General features: G+C 40.9%; 1 protein-coding gene across 1 annotated transcript in view; it reads left to right on the forward strand.

Annotated features, from left to right (window-relative positions):
- Positions 1-14,219, forward strand: part of TMEM135 (transmembrane protein 135) — a 323,990-nt gene that overhangs the window by 268,351 nt on the left and 41,420 nt on the right. The window contains exon 7 of the mRNA XM_014524769.2: positions 13,759-13,800. Within this exon, the coding sequence (XP_014380255.1) occupies positions 13,759-13,800 (42 nt within the window). The remainder of the gene's footprint in view (positions 1-13,758; positions 13,801-14,219) is intronic.

The raw sequence follows: 14,219 nt of genomic DNA on the forward strand, positions 1-14,219 counted from the left end.
ATGGCTTTGAGAGGATCCTCAGGTTCCACCTTTACGTCGGAAAGCACAGTCACCTCAGTGGGTGCTTATGCTCCCATAGTTTGTTCTTTTGCTGAGGTTAAGGACAACTTTCATAAAGAAATGACTAGTGTTACGTTTAAGATCCCAAACACTGAAGAGACTATCTCCTGGGGGACTTCAGTGCCACAGTTGGTACTGACAGTGAATCCTGGCCAATTTTCCTGGACTTGCATAATACGGGAAGTATGAACGATAATGAGCAAAAGCTGTTGGAGCTTTTTTGAAATGAAGCTGTGCCATAAGGTATCACAGAGGCACCCAAGATCTGGCCCCTGGCACCAACTGGACCTCATGATCGCTAGGCAGTCCAATCTCAGTAATGTCGTCCTTACTTGTAGCTGTCATAGTGCTGATTGGGACACTGATCACTCGCTTGTGGCCACTAAGATCAAACTGAAATCAGACACCGTTGGCTTTAAGTATCGGTGTTCACCGTTCATTAACATCACTGATATATCTAATCATCGGAAAACCTTGCAGTTTAAGGAGGCTCTTGAGAAACTTGAAAAGCAATGCAAATAGCATAACTACCTTCATAAAAGTATCTCTAAGAAGTTCAGGGACTTGATCAATTTTAATTTACCTCAATATCAAACTCAATTTGATGAGAAAGTCATATAACTGGAAACAGTTTACAATGATTTTATGGACTAAAGATAACAATATAAAAAGGAACATGCTACTGAAAGCCAACAAAATAAGGTCCATATGAAAAATTATGTTTTGCTACAAAGGAAGATGGCAGTTGTTTTCAAGAGGTTACACACGCACGCATGCACGCGCGCGCACACACACACACACATACACACACACACACACAGAGTCAGTGAATTTATATATAAACCTACTAATTTTGCACTGCAAAAGGTAAGTATTACCATACAATAACATATATATATAGAGAGAGAGAGAGAGAGAGAAACTTCTACTAATTCTAAGGAAGCAATTGAAGATGGCTATAGAGCCTTCTCATGGTACAGAACCAGAACATCTAACTGCCTGACATTCGAAACGCTTTAGTCCACTCTTACATTGCAAAGGTAACTATTACCATTTGGAATTAGATACCTTTCTAGTGCAAATCAACATGCAACCCTAACTATGGAGCTATTACAGATGCATTCAGACTTTAGAGCTAATTTAGTCTTGATTATAGTTAACAAGCCACTTTGTGAATTAAAAAGCTAATTTTAAATTAGTATATTGAGACCGCTTCCTTTTAGCAATGTACCAGATAGGTTATGCTTTGTATTGTTCTTAAAACAATGCAAACTTTCAATCTCAACAAATGAGGCAGACAAAGGAAATGTTTCTGGCGTGCCTCATAACGTTTAATTATCATTTTCTTCTGTCCTAATGCCCTCAGAGCAGCTCCGTGCTGACAGATCTTAATGCTTTGAGTTTCTTTTATGGTTTCTTGTTTCTCAGCTTATTTTTCAAAGGATAATTTTGTTTTTACGAAATATAGTGCCACCTTTCCTTTGCAGAGCTTCTTAGAAAAGGGTTAAAACTGAATGATGGAAAAGCAATGTCAGTTTTCAAAAGATAGAGGTGTAGAGAATATCTTATGGAACTAACCAGCTAAATATTAAACTTCATGGTGCAGTACCGTGGTGTTTTATTTCATCTTATTCTTCTCCCTTAAGCTTTGTGGAGCAAGAATTTTAGTGCAGTTTTCAAGTGTACCCCTCCTTCTAAGGGGTGGTAAATCATGACACCTGAGCCTCCAGTGCAACACTGTAGTCAACAAAGTTAATAGCATACTGGGATGCATTAGCTGATGCATTACGAGCAGGGCGAAGAAAGTTATACTTCCTCTCTACTCAGCGTTGGTGAGACCCCAGCTGGAGTACTGTGCCCAATTCTGAGTGCTGCATGTCAAAAAAGATGTGGAGAATCTTAAGGGTCCAGAGCAGGACCACAAGAATGATTAAGGGCCCAGAGGAAAAACCTTATGAGGAAAGACTAAGGGATCTGGGACTGTTCAGCCTGGGGAAGAGAAGGCTGGGGGGAGACTTGGTAGCCGTCTATAAGTATCAAAGGGGTGAATATCAGGAGCTGGGAGAGAAACTGGTCACTAGGGTGCCCCAGGGGAGGACAAGAGTAATGACCGTAAACTGTTATAGGATGGTTTCAGGTTGGATGCAAGGAAGAACTTCTTTAAGTTAAGGGTGACCTGAATCTGGAATAGACTTCCCAAGGTGGTGGTCCAGTCCCCAACCTTGAAAGTCTTCAAGAAGAGACTTGGCAGACATTTTGCTGGGATCGTTTGATCTCAGCAGTATTCCTGCCCAGGGCAGGAGGGTTGGACTGGAGAATTGGCTCTGAGGCCGGACTCAGAGAGTGCTGGATGATGGAAGTGAATTATCATGGCACTCCGTGACCAGTGGTGTCCCCCAAGGCTCCATCCTTGGACCTGTTCTATTTAATGTCTTTATCAACGACACGGATATAGGTGTCAGAAGTGGACTGGCTAAGTTTGCCGATGACACCAAACTTTGGGGTAGAGCATCCACACCAGAGGATAGGCTGATAGTCAAGGCTGACTTGGATAGGCTGAAAATGTGGGCAGATACAAACCTGATGACTTTCATACTGACAAATGTAAGGTACTCTACCTTGGGGGGAAAAAAAACCCCGCAACATGCTTATAGGTTTGGCAGTGCTACGCTCACTAGCACCAAGGCTGAAAGAGACTTTGGGGTCATGATTGACCACAAGATGAACATGAGCCACCAATGCGATGTCGCAGCTGGTAAAGCAAACCAAACTCTGGCTTGCATCCATAGCTGCTTCTCAAGTAAATCTCAGGATGTCATCTTCCCGCTGCACTTGGCCTTGGTGAGGCCGCAGCTGGAGTACTGCATCCAATTCTGGGCTCCACAATTCAGGAAGGATGTAGAGAAGGTTGAGAGAGTCCAAAGGAGAGCTACATGCATGATCAGAGGGCAGGAGAACAGGCTTTATGAAGACAGAGAGCCATGGGACTCTTCAGCCTGGAAAAGCGCAGGCTCAGGGGTGACCTGGTGGCAGCCTATAAGTACATCAGGGGTGTGCATCAGGATCTGGGAGAACATCTGTTCACCAGAGCGCCCCAAGGGATGACAAGGACCAACAGTCGCAAACTCCTCCAAGACCTTTTTGGCTGGACACAAGGAAAAACTTCTCTACTGTCTGAGCCCCCAAGGCCTGGAACAGACTCCCTCCAGAGGTGGTGCAAGCACCTACTCTGGACTCCTTTAAGAAGCATTTGGACGCTTATCTTGCTGGGATCCTTTGACACTAGCTGACTTCCTGCCTTTGGGGCAGGGGCCTGGACTCTCATCTCTTGAGTTCCCTTCCACCCCTAATGTCTATGAAATCTTTTGAGGTCCTTTCCAGGCCTTAATTTCTATGATTATATGATTCTTTTTCCCAACCAGCTTTCAAAGCCTGGTCCACAGCAGCCATGTGTCTGTATTTCCAGAATCAAAAGTGAATGTCTGTTCGGTAGCTTATCAGTTCAAGCTCTTGAGTTTAGACTAATGTTCAAAGACGGAACTAATTCAGCCTTAGGCTTTTTGACTGCCTGTACTTAGCCTTACAGTTTAAGCAAAATTTTATAGATTTCATAGATTTCATAGACATTAGGGCTGGAAGGGACCTCGGAAGATCATCGAGTCCAGCCCCCTGCCCAAAGGGCAGGAAGTCAGCTGGGGTCATAGGATCCCAGCAAGCTGGGGTCATAGGATGACCCCAGTTTTTCATAAAATGAAAAGGTGTTTAGGAATACATACTTGCACTCTTGATTTACATACCAATACATTCAGTTTCTGAATTCCAGAATGATGAACTCTCAAATGATTACTATGAAATGATGTAAAAAGGCACATATTTACCCTACAGTTGTACCACAGAATTGTCTACATACGTCTCAATTTTTGATATATAGAAGATAAAAGCCAGAAGACTTCCCCTGCTCTTGCATTGCATTTATATCCTGACTACACTAAAAAAGACCATTTTTAGCACAATCTTTTGTGTTTAAACCTTTGAGAGCTTGCCCCCTTTTGACATTGATGCAGTTAATCTGTTGTAATAATTCTGTAGTATTTTTTTAAGTTATGGCTTGTCCCTGCTTTTAGGGAAACATGGAAAAATATTTTAGATCAGTTTAAAAAGCGTTTCAGAACACAACTCCTATCTTACAACGTAAATATGTTTTCTACCTATTTCTTTGAATTGAGGCTATAATACTGTTGCACTTTTACATTTTGCTTGTATAAACCCTGGACTCTTACACCCTTTTTGGGTGATACTAACTAGTATGATGTAGTTTTCAGTGGAAAAAGTAGAGCAGGAAATAAGATATTTTTGCTGATACTAACTTTGATAATTACCGTCATATTTTTTTGGCTTGAATAGATAAGACCCATGGGCAAGGACAGAGAGGAACTAAATGCATAGTCTAAAACAGAGAGAACTCACGGGGAAAAAATTCTTAGTTTATAAATCCCTTCCCCATCATAAAATTGCCCCAACAGATTTTCTCTATAGGAGTCATGGGTCTTATGTCATGATCGCACAACACTTTAAAACATTTCATTCTAAGTGTGGTTATAAAATGCTCTCTTTATACAGCCAGGCTTCTTGAATGGATCACCCTGTCCCATGTTAAATTGAGAACAGACAAAGGGATAGAATTCCTTCACAGAATTTTGGATTCTTCCCTCCCCATATTGTAGAATGATCTCTGTAGTCTATGGGTGGATCTATTACAGTCCACAGGATCTGTAGGAGAGAAAGCTCCAGGTGCTTGATGTTCTGTCCTGTGCAATTCTATGAATTCACCTTCACAGAGCTTATCACACCTACCCTTAGATCGGCCTCAATATAGGAAGGTTAAGGCAAACCAGACCCTATTCCTTTGCTCAACCAATTTCTGTAGTGCCAGTGAGGAAATGATGTTCACACCACCAGCACCAAGGGGCTGGCCAGCAACCAAGTGCTGCTGCAGAGGCACGAACTACTGGTAAACAGCCTTCTCCTAAAGATAAAAATGTTGAAAGCAGAAAGAGTTATTCGGTCTTGGAAGAAGATAGGATATGAGGGAGTAACTTGAAGGAAGGCTTAGTTTTGCTATTTAGGAATCTTTTTTTTTTTTAATGATACCAGGAGCTGATGAATGGAATAGATTCCTTTCACTTCAACATTCCCAAGTGCCTTCATGTGATTGTTGTTTGCTTGTAAGAGAGATGTTATTTTTCTGCTTCCTACAAAATTCTGTGGGATCAAAACCATCTGTAACGGACTTCTTTTTTTGGATAATATGTCTCTGCAAGGTGCTATTTGTATGTGATAGGTCCCTCTTTCAAAGCTGTGTGAGCTCTGCAGTGAAAAGTGTGGGCAGTTAGAAACTTTATTAGCATTATAGACAAGGCCAAAGTGATGATAGAAAAATGGATCATACTAGAATTTCCCTTCAAAACTACCTACATAGCTGAAGTAAGCTAAGGGATCCACATCTGGTATAATTTGAAGATCACAACTGAGAGATGATACCTGAACATTATGGCCAGTTTGGGGGATAAGTGTAATTAAAATCCTATCAACTTAGAATCATAGAGCCTTTGTACATGCCATGTTTTTGGCCCTTTCTTGCGATGCACTGGCATGACTGTTTGCATAAGCGGGTTTTCCAGATGCTTTAAAAGTCTTTCTGATGCATTAAAGTAAAACTCCTCAGGCATAGTTTAGTTTGGCTCACCGCAAATTAACGTGTTGCATTCATGGATTTGTTGTGTGCAAAAACAAAGGCACTCAAAGATGTGTAATGAGCCTCTTTGTCCATCAGATGGAGATGTGACTGTTTTGTAGTTCACCCCTTCAAATTGCTTCTGCTTTCGAATTGCTTCTGCTTTTTTTTTTTTCTGACATTTGCCGGCTCCATGCTCCCACAGCTGTGTGGCCAGGCATGGGGTGGAGGGTCCTGGGCTGGGGGAGCAGTGCTGGATTGTTCCAGTCTCCTGTGGTGCTGGCTGAGGACTGGACTTAATTTGTTCAAAAGCCTAGTGTATGCAAACACTGATGCGATGCTTCAAAATAAACGGGTTTAAATTTTATAAACCTATTTAATTTAATGAGGATTAAACCCCATGATGTGTACAGGTGCCTGTAGAAAATTAGGGTTGGAAGGGACCTCATGAGGTCATCTAGTCCAAGCCTCTACTCAAAGCAGAACCAGCCCCAACTAGATCATTCCAGCCAGGGTTTTGTTGATCCGGGCCTAAAAACCTCAAGGATGTAGATTCCACCACCTCTCTGGGTAACCTGTTCCAGTGCTTTACCACCCTCCTAGTGAGAGAGTTTTCCCCCAATATCTAACCTAAACTTCCTTTGCTGCAACTTGAGACCATTGCTCCTTGTTCTGTCTTCTGCCACCACTGAGAACAGTCCAGCTCCATCATCTTTGGGACCACCCTTCAAGTAGTTAAAGACTGCTATCACATCCCCACTCAGTCTTCTCTGATTAAAAAGATTAAGAGGTCCCTCAGCCTCTACTCATAAGTCATGTACCCCAGCCCCCTCACCATTTTGAGTGTCCTCTGCTGGACTCTCTCCAACTTGTCCACATCCTTTTTATAGTGGGGAGCCAAAATTTGGACACTACTCCAGGTGTGACCTCACCAGTGCTGAATAGAGCAGAATAATTACTTTCCTTGATCTGCTGGCAATGCTCCTACTAATGCAGCCCAGTATTCTGTTAGCCTTCTTGGCAACAAGGACACATGTTTGGCTCATATCCATCTTATTGTCCACTAACCCAGAGGTCCTTTTTTGAGGAGCCGTTGCTTAGCCAATTGTTCCCAAGCTTGTAGTGGTGAATGGGATTCTTCCATCCTACGTGCAGGATTTTTCACTTGTCCTTGTTGACTCTCATGAGATTTCTTTTGGCCCTATCCTCCAATTTGTCAAGGTCACTCTGAATCCTAGCCCTACCCTCCAGTGTATCTACTACTCCCCCACTTGGTGTCACCTGCAAACTCACTGTGGGTGCAATCCACCCTATCTTCCAGATCGTTAATGAAGATATTAAACAAAACCAGCCCCAGGACCAACCCCTGAGGCACTCCACTTGATACCAGCTGCCAGCTAGACCTCAAACCATTGATCACTACCTGGTGAGCCCAATGATCCAGCCAGCTTTCTATCCGTCTTACAGTCCATTTATCCAAGTTATACTTCTTCAGCTCGCTTGCAAGAATGCTGTGGGAGACGGTGTCAAAAGCTTTGCTTAAGTCAAGGTATATCGTGGCCACTGCTTTCCCCACATCCACAGAGCCAGTCATCTCGTCATAGAAGGTTGTCAGGTTGGTCAAGCATGACTTGCCTTTGATGAATCCATGCTGACTGTTCCTGATCAGTTTTATCTCCTCCAACTGCTTAGAAATGAATTCTTTGAGGACCAGTTCCATGATTTTTCCAGGGACTGAAGTGAGGCTGACTGGTCTGTAGTTCTTTGAACCCTCCTTCTTCCATTTCTTAAAGATAGGCACTATACTTCCTTTTTCCAATCGACCAGGACCTCTTCTGATCAACACGAGTTTTCAAAGATAATGGCCAGCAGCTCTGCAATCACAAAAAACTTAACTTTTTTTTAGCCCCAAATGGAACATTGCCTGTTTTGGCTTCTTGGACCATATTTGGAGGTGGGTCTTCAAAATATGCTGCTGTATATTCATGTACACCAGAATGTTTCCTTGCCCCAAAAATTTGACTTGAAAGTTCAGATTGCAGTTTCTCCATGTCTGTCAGTAAGACAAGGGAGTCAGATTCTTATCTGATTGATGCTGTTGTATGTAGTAATGTCCTCAAAGATAGTGAGGTCACCTAGCAGTGACTTTTGATTTATCTAAGAATTTGACACCTGTTCAAATCGTTGGAAGATTTGGTTTTGGTGAAGGATCCATACAGATTGAAGGCAGCTTAATGACAACCCATTGTTAGAAATACTACCATGTCTTCTACTTTAATGGCTAAAAGGCCTGCTGAGCAGGTGTGAAAAGCATCAGAGAGAGTTTTTTCCTGAGAGTTTGTTTGGGTCTCAGCCTTCTTTATTTCTTCAGGCCTTATTGAGAGACCAGAAAGAGAGGTCAACTTCTCCTTTGTTCCGGCATCTCAAATATTTAATTTAAAATAACTTTTTATTTTTTTGTTTTGCACAAATAGTCTTCTGGGAAAGATCTTACTGTCTGGAAATGCAGGATCTTGAGAAGTCATTTAATCCCATAAAGTAACATGTTTTTCTCAGATTTTATAGGAAAGTTATTGTTCAATTTCAATTCTGTGTTTCAGAGCCAGCAAACAAGCAAGCTGTTCTCATATCATTTACAATAGAACTAAATTTAAATTAATAATACCTTTCCCCCTCTGGGTCACAATCATTATGCAGGTGTCCCTAAAACTCATTATATCCACTTGATTTCAAATGCTTTATGACACTTCTGAAACCATTTTTGTTTGGAGTTGTTAATTTAAAATTCACCCTTTCAGTTCCCTAATTAAAATCAATTTGATTCTCTTGAGCAAGAAAAGTGTGAGCAGGTGGGTAGAAGAGATAGCACGTGTCTCTTGTAAGAAAAGTGGAAAGAAAGACAAAAGATAGTATAGCCGTATCCAGACATGCGGGGGGGGGAGGGGTGCTTGCAGTGGTATAAATAGTAGTGGCACAAATTTGTGCCTCAGTGCACACCCCTGCACATGTGCTTTGTTGCGGGACACATTGTGCCACTTTGGGCAAACTGGAGCAGCAGGGGCACAAATGGAGCAATAGAGATGCTCTAGCCAGCAGCCAGAGCATCTCACTGGAGGACCAATCCTCCGTTTGTTCTGACGCATGCTATTTTGCATTCTCAGTGCCCCTTTTTTCCCTGCACTTTTTTTTTGCTACAGTGAAATGCCAGTTGCAAATTTTGCCCCAGTGCTGTAAATTTGCAGCATGGGGCATGTTTTAACACTTCACATATGCAGCTTATGGCACTGCAAACTGCACGTGCCTGCACATCTGGACATAGCGTAAGAGTTTAAAATAATGGGGTAAGAAAAAAAAGTGGATATAAGCAAAAGAAGTGTGAGGAGATGTAAGTGGCTGGAGGTAGAGAAAAGGAGAAAACTAAAGATGGGGTGACTAAAGGCAACTTAGGAAAATGACCAAAAGAAACAAAGGTTAGAACAGAAGCAAAAGAGAGAGTATGAGCTGCTTTAAAATGTATGAAGAGAAAGTTGGTTGATAGTACAATGCAATTCACAATGAAGAGTAGACAACTGCTTTACTGCTTTAAATTGCAGCAGATCAGATTTAGGGTTGTAGCTCCATTGGGTGAGAGCCTGAGAATTTTCTATCCTGGCCAGTGGAATAGTTGGTATTACATATGTTTTTTAGGGCCTACTTTGTTTTAAACTTTCTTAAACATATTTTATTACAAATTATTATTACCATGGTGCGTCTGACTTGCAGAAACAGTCTGCCTTAACTAGTTTTCTTCTCCATCCTAATGGGCTGGATATGCTGATTTAATATGCAAGCGCACATTCATTGTGTGCACTGAATTCCCCAAGCACACAGCCATAATAAAAATTCTATATGGGAAAAGTTGAATTTTTTCATTTACTTTTGCCCTGAAGGAACATAAGCAATATTGTGATTTTCATTAAATACGGCATGTGTTGCTATGAGCTAATTCTTCTTCTGAGTGCTGAGAGTAGAGCTACAATGATTACATTTATTTCTCCAGCAGATTTCTTGCACAGAGCATATCATTCAGTCGCACAGAATACACCAGTTTTTTTAGTAAAAATATAAATAAGAAAATTGAAAACATAATTGCTGGCATTTAGTCTTAAAAATTAGTATGGAGACCTCTTGCCTTCCCTGCGTGATAATAGAAGATTAGGTTTGCACGCACACAAACACATGTGCGCACACTAATCAGAGTGGGGTGGAAGCTTGACTGTCCGTCCTGCTTGAATTCTGCTTTTACACAGGGAAGCGTGCTAGGTTGTGGCAGGAGTTTCCACAAGTGTGGCACCCTTTCCATGAGTGTACGTGTATAGCCTTGTTACATTTTTCTTTTATTTTTCTTTGGGTAAAATGTGCCAGATTTTCTCCTCTGGCCATATCTGCTTGGCACAGGAAGTTGAGGGACCCATGGTGCTGGTTGTGACTCAGTTCTTTTGCTGTTTCAGCTCTGAGCCTCACCCTGACCCAGTTGTAAATTAGAGCTTGTTGAAGCCCCACCATTTCCTTCTCTTGCCAGACCCCAGAACCGGAAGTGGGAAGTTGGCATAGGAACTAGCTGCTAGCTCCCTCCAGTGGTAGGATTTTTGGCTGGCTGGTTGCAACCAGATTACATACTCTTTATGTCCTCAATTCTACCAGGCTTGGACTTGAAAATATGGCGCGGTGACTTTCAGGATTGCAGTAGTGGTAGGAAAAGATGCCGTATACCAGTTGCGTTATGTTCATAGTCTGCCAATTGGTAATTCATGCTGACCCGACCTATGAAATAGAAGGTATTGTTCAGGTTGTGTTCCTGATTTTTAAAATGTGTTTTACTGTTTTCAAAGACTTAGTCTTGAAGCAAAAAATGCAGACATTTTTCTCCACATCTCAAGAGTGAAAGAGTCAATAATCCAGAGAGGCAGGGAATTCTGATTTATCATTCTGGTTTGGAGGCTTGAATGATTTAAGTGTCATTAATGGGATTAGGGAATCTTCCACCACTGGCTCAATGACAAAAAGTTATGAAAGCTATTATTACAAGTTTGTGGCTGTTGAGTGGGTTGTGCTGGTAGCCTCAGTGTGATTCATGATGGTCGGGTGTTCACATCATGAATTCTACTGTATACAGCTGGCACCAATTTGTGCCTCCTTCAGCAGTCTTAGGGAATGGCAACAGGTCTTACTACTACACCCTAAATTGGTCCTGGCACAACCAGGGGGCACATTGACAGGGCAGTGTGGAGAAGTTTCTTTTACTGCTGCTCATGCTGTGTAACTGTTAAATAAATAAGAGGACTTAAGTCTCCAGACTAATTTAATTTGAAGACTTTCATTGTACTTAATGTTTTTTCCTTATAAAGTATATTAAGTCTACAGTTCCCTTGTGGAAGAAAGGTGAAAAGTATTAGAAGTGATCAATAAGGATAGGTAGTAGCAGTACTTGGGATGGATGAGTGGGGTATCAGCCCCAGCCACTGACTTTGAGTGAAGCATAAGGTTGGTAGCTGCTGCTGCCATGGTGTCCAGGGTGCAAAAACTGCTCGTTGTACATAACTAACTGCAAGAGTTGTACATAACTATTTTGTAGAATTACATATTGTAAATGGTTTACATTAGATTAATTGAAATATCTTAAGATATTTAAGATCAGTGCAGCAATGATTAGACAATTCCATTGAGTATTAAACAAAATGAATAGTAAAGCAATAGAAAATCAAAGTGTTAAAGAAAATGAATAGTAAAGCAATGTCTGTCAAGAATTGTACCAGGAGGACTTCTGTGCTTTGAGGAACAGTTGATTAGGGACATCTACTGGTGTGATAATGTAATCGCTGTTTGCAGTATTTGCAAACTGAAGTTGCACTTTGTGTTGGAGTGATTGAAGATAAAATTGCATTAAAATATATTGCATACACAAATGACCCAATGTGACTAATAAGAGGTAGCCTACATTGAAGTTAGTTGGGCAAAACAGTCTCTGTGCATGCCATCAGCTGTAGGTTCAGGGCCTAACTTCTGATACTGGAGTAGGATGGGTTAGAGGTGGTGGTGTCAAACTTCCCAGGTAATGACTTGCTGTGGGACTTTTTGTACAAACCATTTAGGCCTCATATTTAGGTGTCGGTAACTCCATGCAATAGATTTCAATGGCGAAGTCTCCTAGAAATGCATTAAGCACCTAAATACCTTTATGAATCTGGCCTTTACTTTTTATGTTTCAGTTTACCTTTCTGTAAAACCAGTATTGAAATTCTTAGCAGATGTATGCCACAGGTGTTTTCTGAGTCAAAGAAATATTTTTGACTATTCACCTAAAAGGCCCTATATACATTTAAAGTATTATTATTAATGTTACTTCTTATATTTTGCAAGGTGTCATGAATACCTACAGTTCTGTATCAGATATCAAATAGGATATGTATTTTAAGGGACAGCAGTTTTTAGAAGGGTAATTATTTTTAGGTTTACTTCCCTGACACTGTGCTTGATCTTTAACTGGAACTATGCACATGGTGTCAAGATTAAATCCCTTTAAACATGTGTGTTTGATGTCTTACCCTGGTGAAACAATTCCCAAGGGAACTTAATATGTTGTCATCTCTCACTAAGAGCACATGGGCCGTAGGCTGCCAGCTCTTTGGACTTTGTCAATTTGAGACCTTCTTTCTTCAGCAAAATGTGTCCAGAAGTTTTGGGACAAGTTGCCTTATGTTCACACTCACTTGAATGAAGGGGAAAGATGCACGAGGAAGCTCTTCTTCTTTAGTACATATTATCAGGACAGCAATAGCGAGTCTGTGGGGGCAAGTCTGTAGCAGCCACTCGATTCAGTAAAACCCTGTTTAGGAAATAACAGTAAAATATTCCCTGGAAGGTGCTTCTAGAGTCTTTTGAGGCAGTTTGGTCTGTGTTGGTATCATGGCACAACCAGTCTTTAACCGTAGCTATTCTCTTTGGCAGCTACCTTAAGGGCAGGATTTTCTTTTGTTAGTGCATGCTGTGTTTTTTAGAGCACAAAATAAATGTGATAATATTTTCTGTTCCAAGTATTTTGTGAGCAGCGCATTTCCCCATGATCCATTTCCCCCTGACTTACATTCCTATAAAAAGAAAAAAAATGCAAACAGAACACTCTTTGCTTCCCAATCAGCATTACCCTGGTACGCTGAGAAGTCTTCCAGGAAGAATCCATAGCAGCTGCAGGCTCCAATTGCAGTCACATGCCCACTGCAGAAAAATGCCTAAATCCTAAATCCTACAACTCCAGCTGCCAGTTAAAGAGCTAGAGTCAATTTGTGTGTTGTGCCCCAATCAGTTTTAGTATTTACTCATAAAGAGCTTTATATTCAGACTCGGCCACCACATAATTGGCCTGGCATACCTTTTGCTAGATATTTTTTTCCCCAAAATATGGATCACAGAATTCAGCCCCATGTGAGGAAGGATGCTGCACTGCAAATCAGATACTCTTTTGGAAAATTCATTGCCATGTTTTTAAGAAAAAAATGGTGTTCAGAGCACTTCTCAACACTTCTCATCCCTTTTAGTAAGCTTGTGCTATGTCAAGATTATCATAGTTATTTAATAAAATAACAAATCTTTGACCACCCATGATTTCACATCATTTCTGCTGTAGATCTTGGTCAGTATTAAACTCACAAACAAAAAGAAAAGAATCTTTTTGCTTTAAAAGCTTCTTGCTAAAGGAGACTTTGAAACAAGGGTATCTGGCTTCCAGATTTAGGTTCCAAGACCTTCCAAGGCCCACAGTACAGATATTAATATTTTGTTACCATATTTGTTACACAGTCATTTTTTTCCATCCCTGGGAAATTGTTGTCCTTTTAGGGAACTTTTATGCCAGTATTTAAACTATGAGTTGGGGTTTTTTAATGTTGCCTGCAAAACAAAACGAAGTATCTTTTTTTTTGTTTCAGGTGCAAAGATGGCTTGAAAGGATTTACATATTCTGCACTTAAGTAAGTAAATAGCTGCCTTTTATCTCATATTTCCTCTATGTACATTGGTAGCTGAATTATGTGAACCCAGAGTTTTCTTAGAGGCCATACTGTTATAAAATCTTTCACGCTAAGAGACGTACTGCAAATTTCAAAGAGACTATAACATAGAATTGGCAAGAGGGAAAACTTCCTAATTTGTGATTTTCTAGAAAGAACTTGAGAAAAATGAATGTGCAAAGGTATAGCCATAAACACACACTCTCCCAGAGCTAGGAATCACAATTCCCTTCATTATATTGGAGTGCCATGGCTACTGTAGCTTGTCCTGAGTCCAGTTCATTTATGATGCTTTGTCCTGACAAAGTTTTCTGAATACAGAAACTCCATTTAATAGGCACCAAACCCAGGCACATACTGAAAGCATGGAATTTTATAAT

Source organism: Alligator sinensis, unplaced genomic scaffold (genome assembly GCF_000455745.1).
Source record: "Alligator sinensis unplaced genomic scaffold, ASM45574v1 scaffold523_3, whole genome shotgun sequence".
NCBI lineage: Eukaryota > Metazoa > Chordata > Crocodylia > Alligatoridae > Alligator > Alligator sinensis.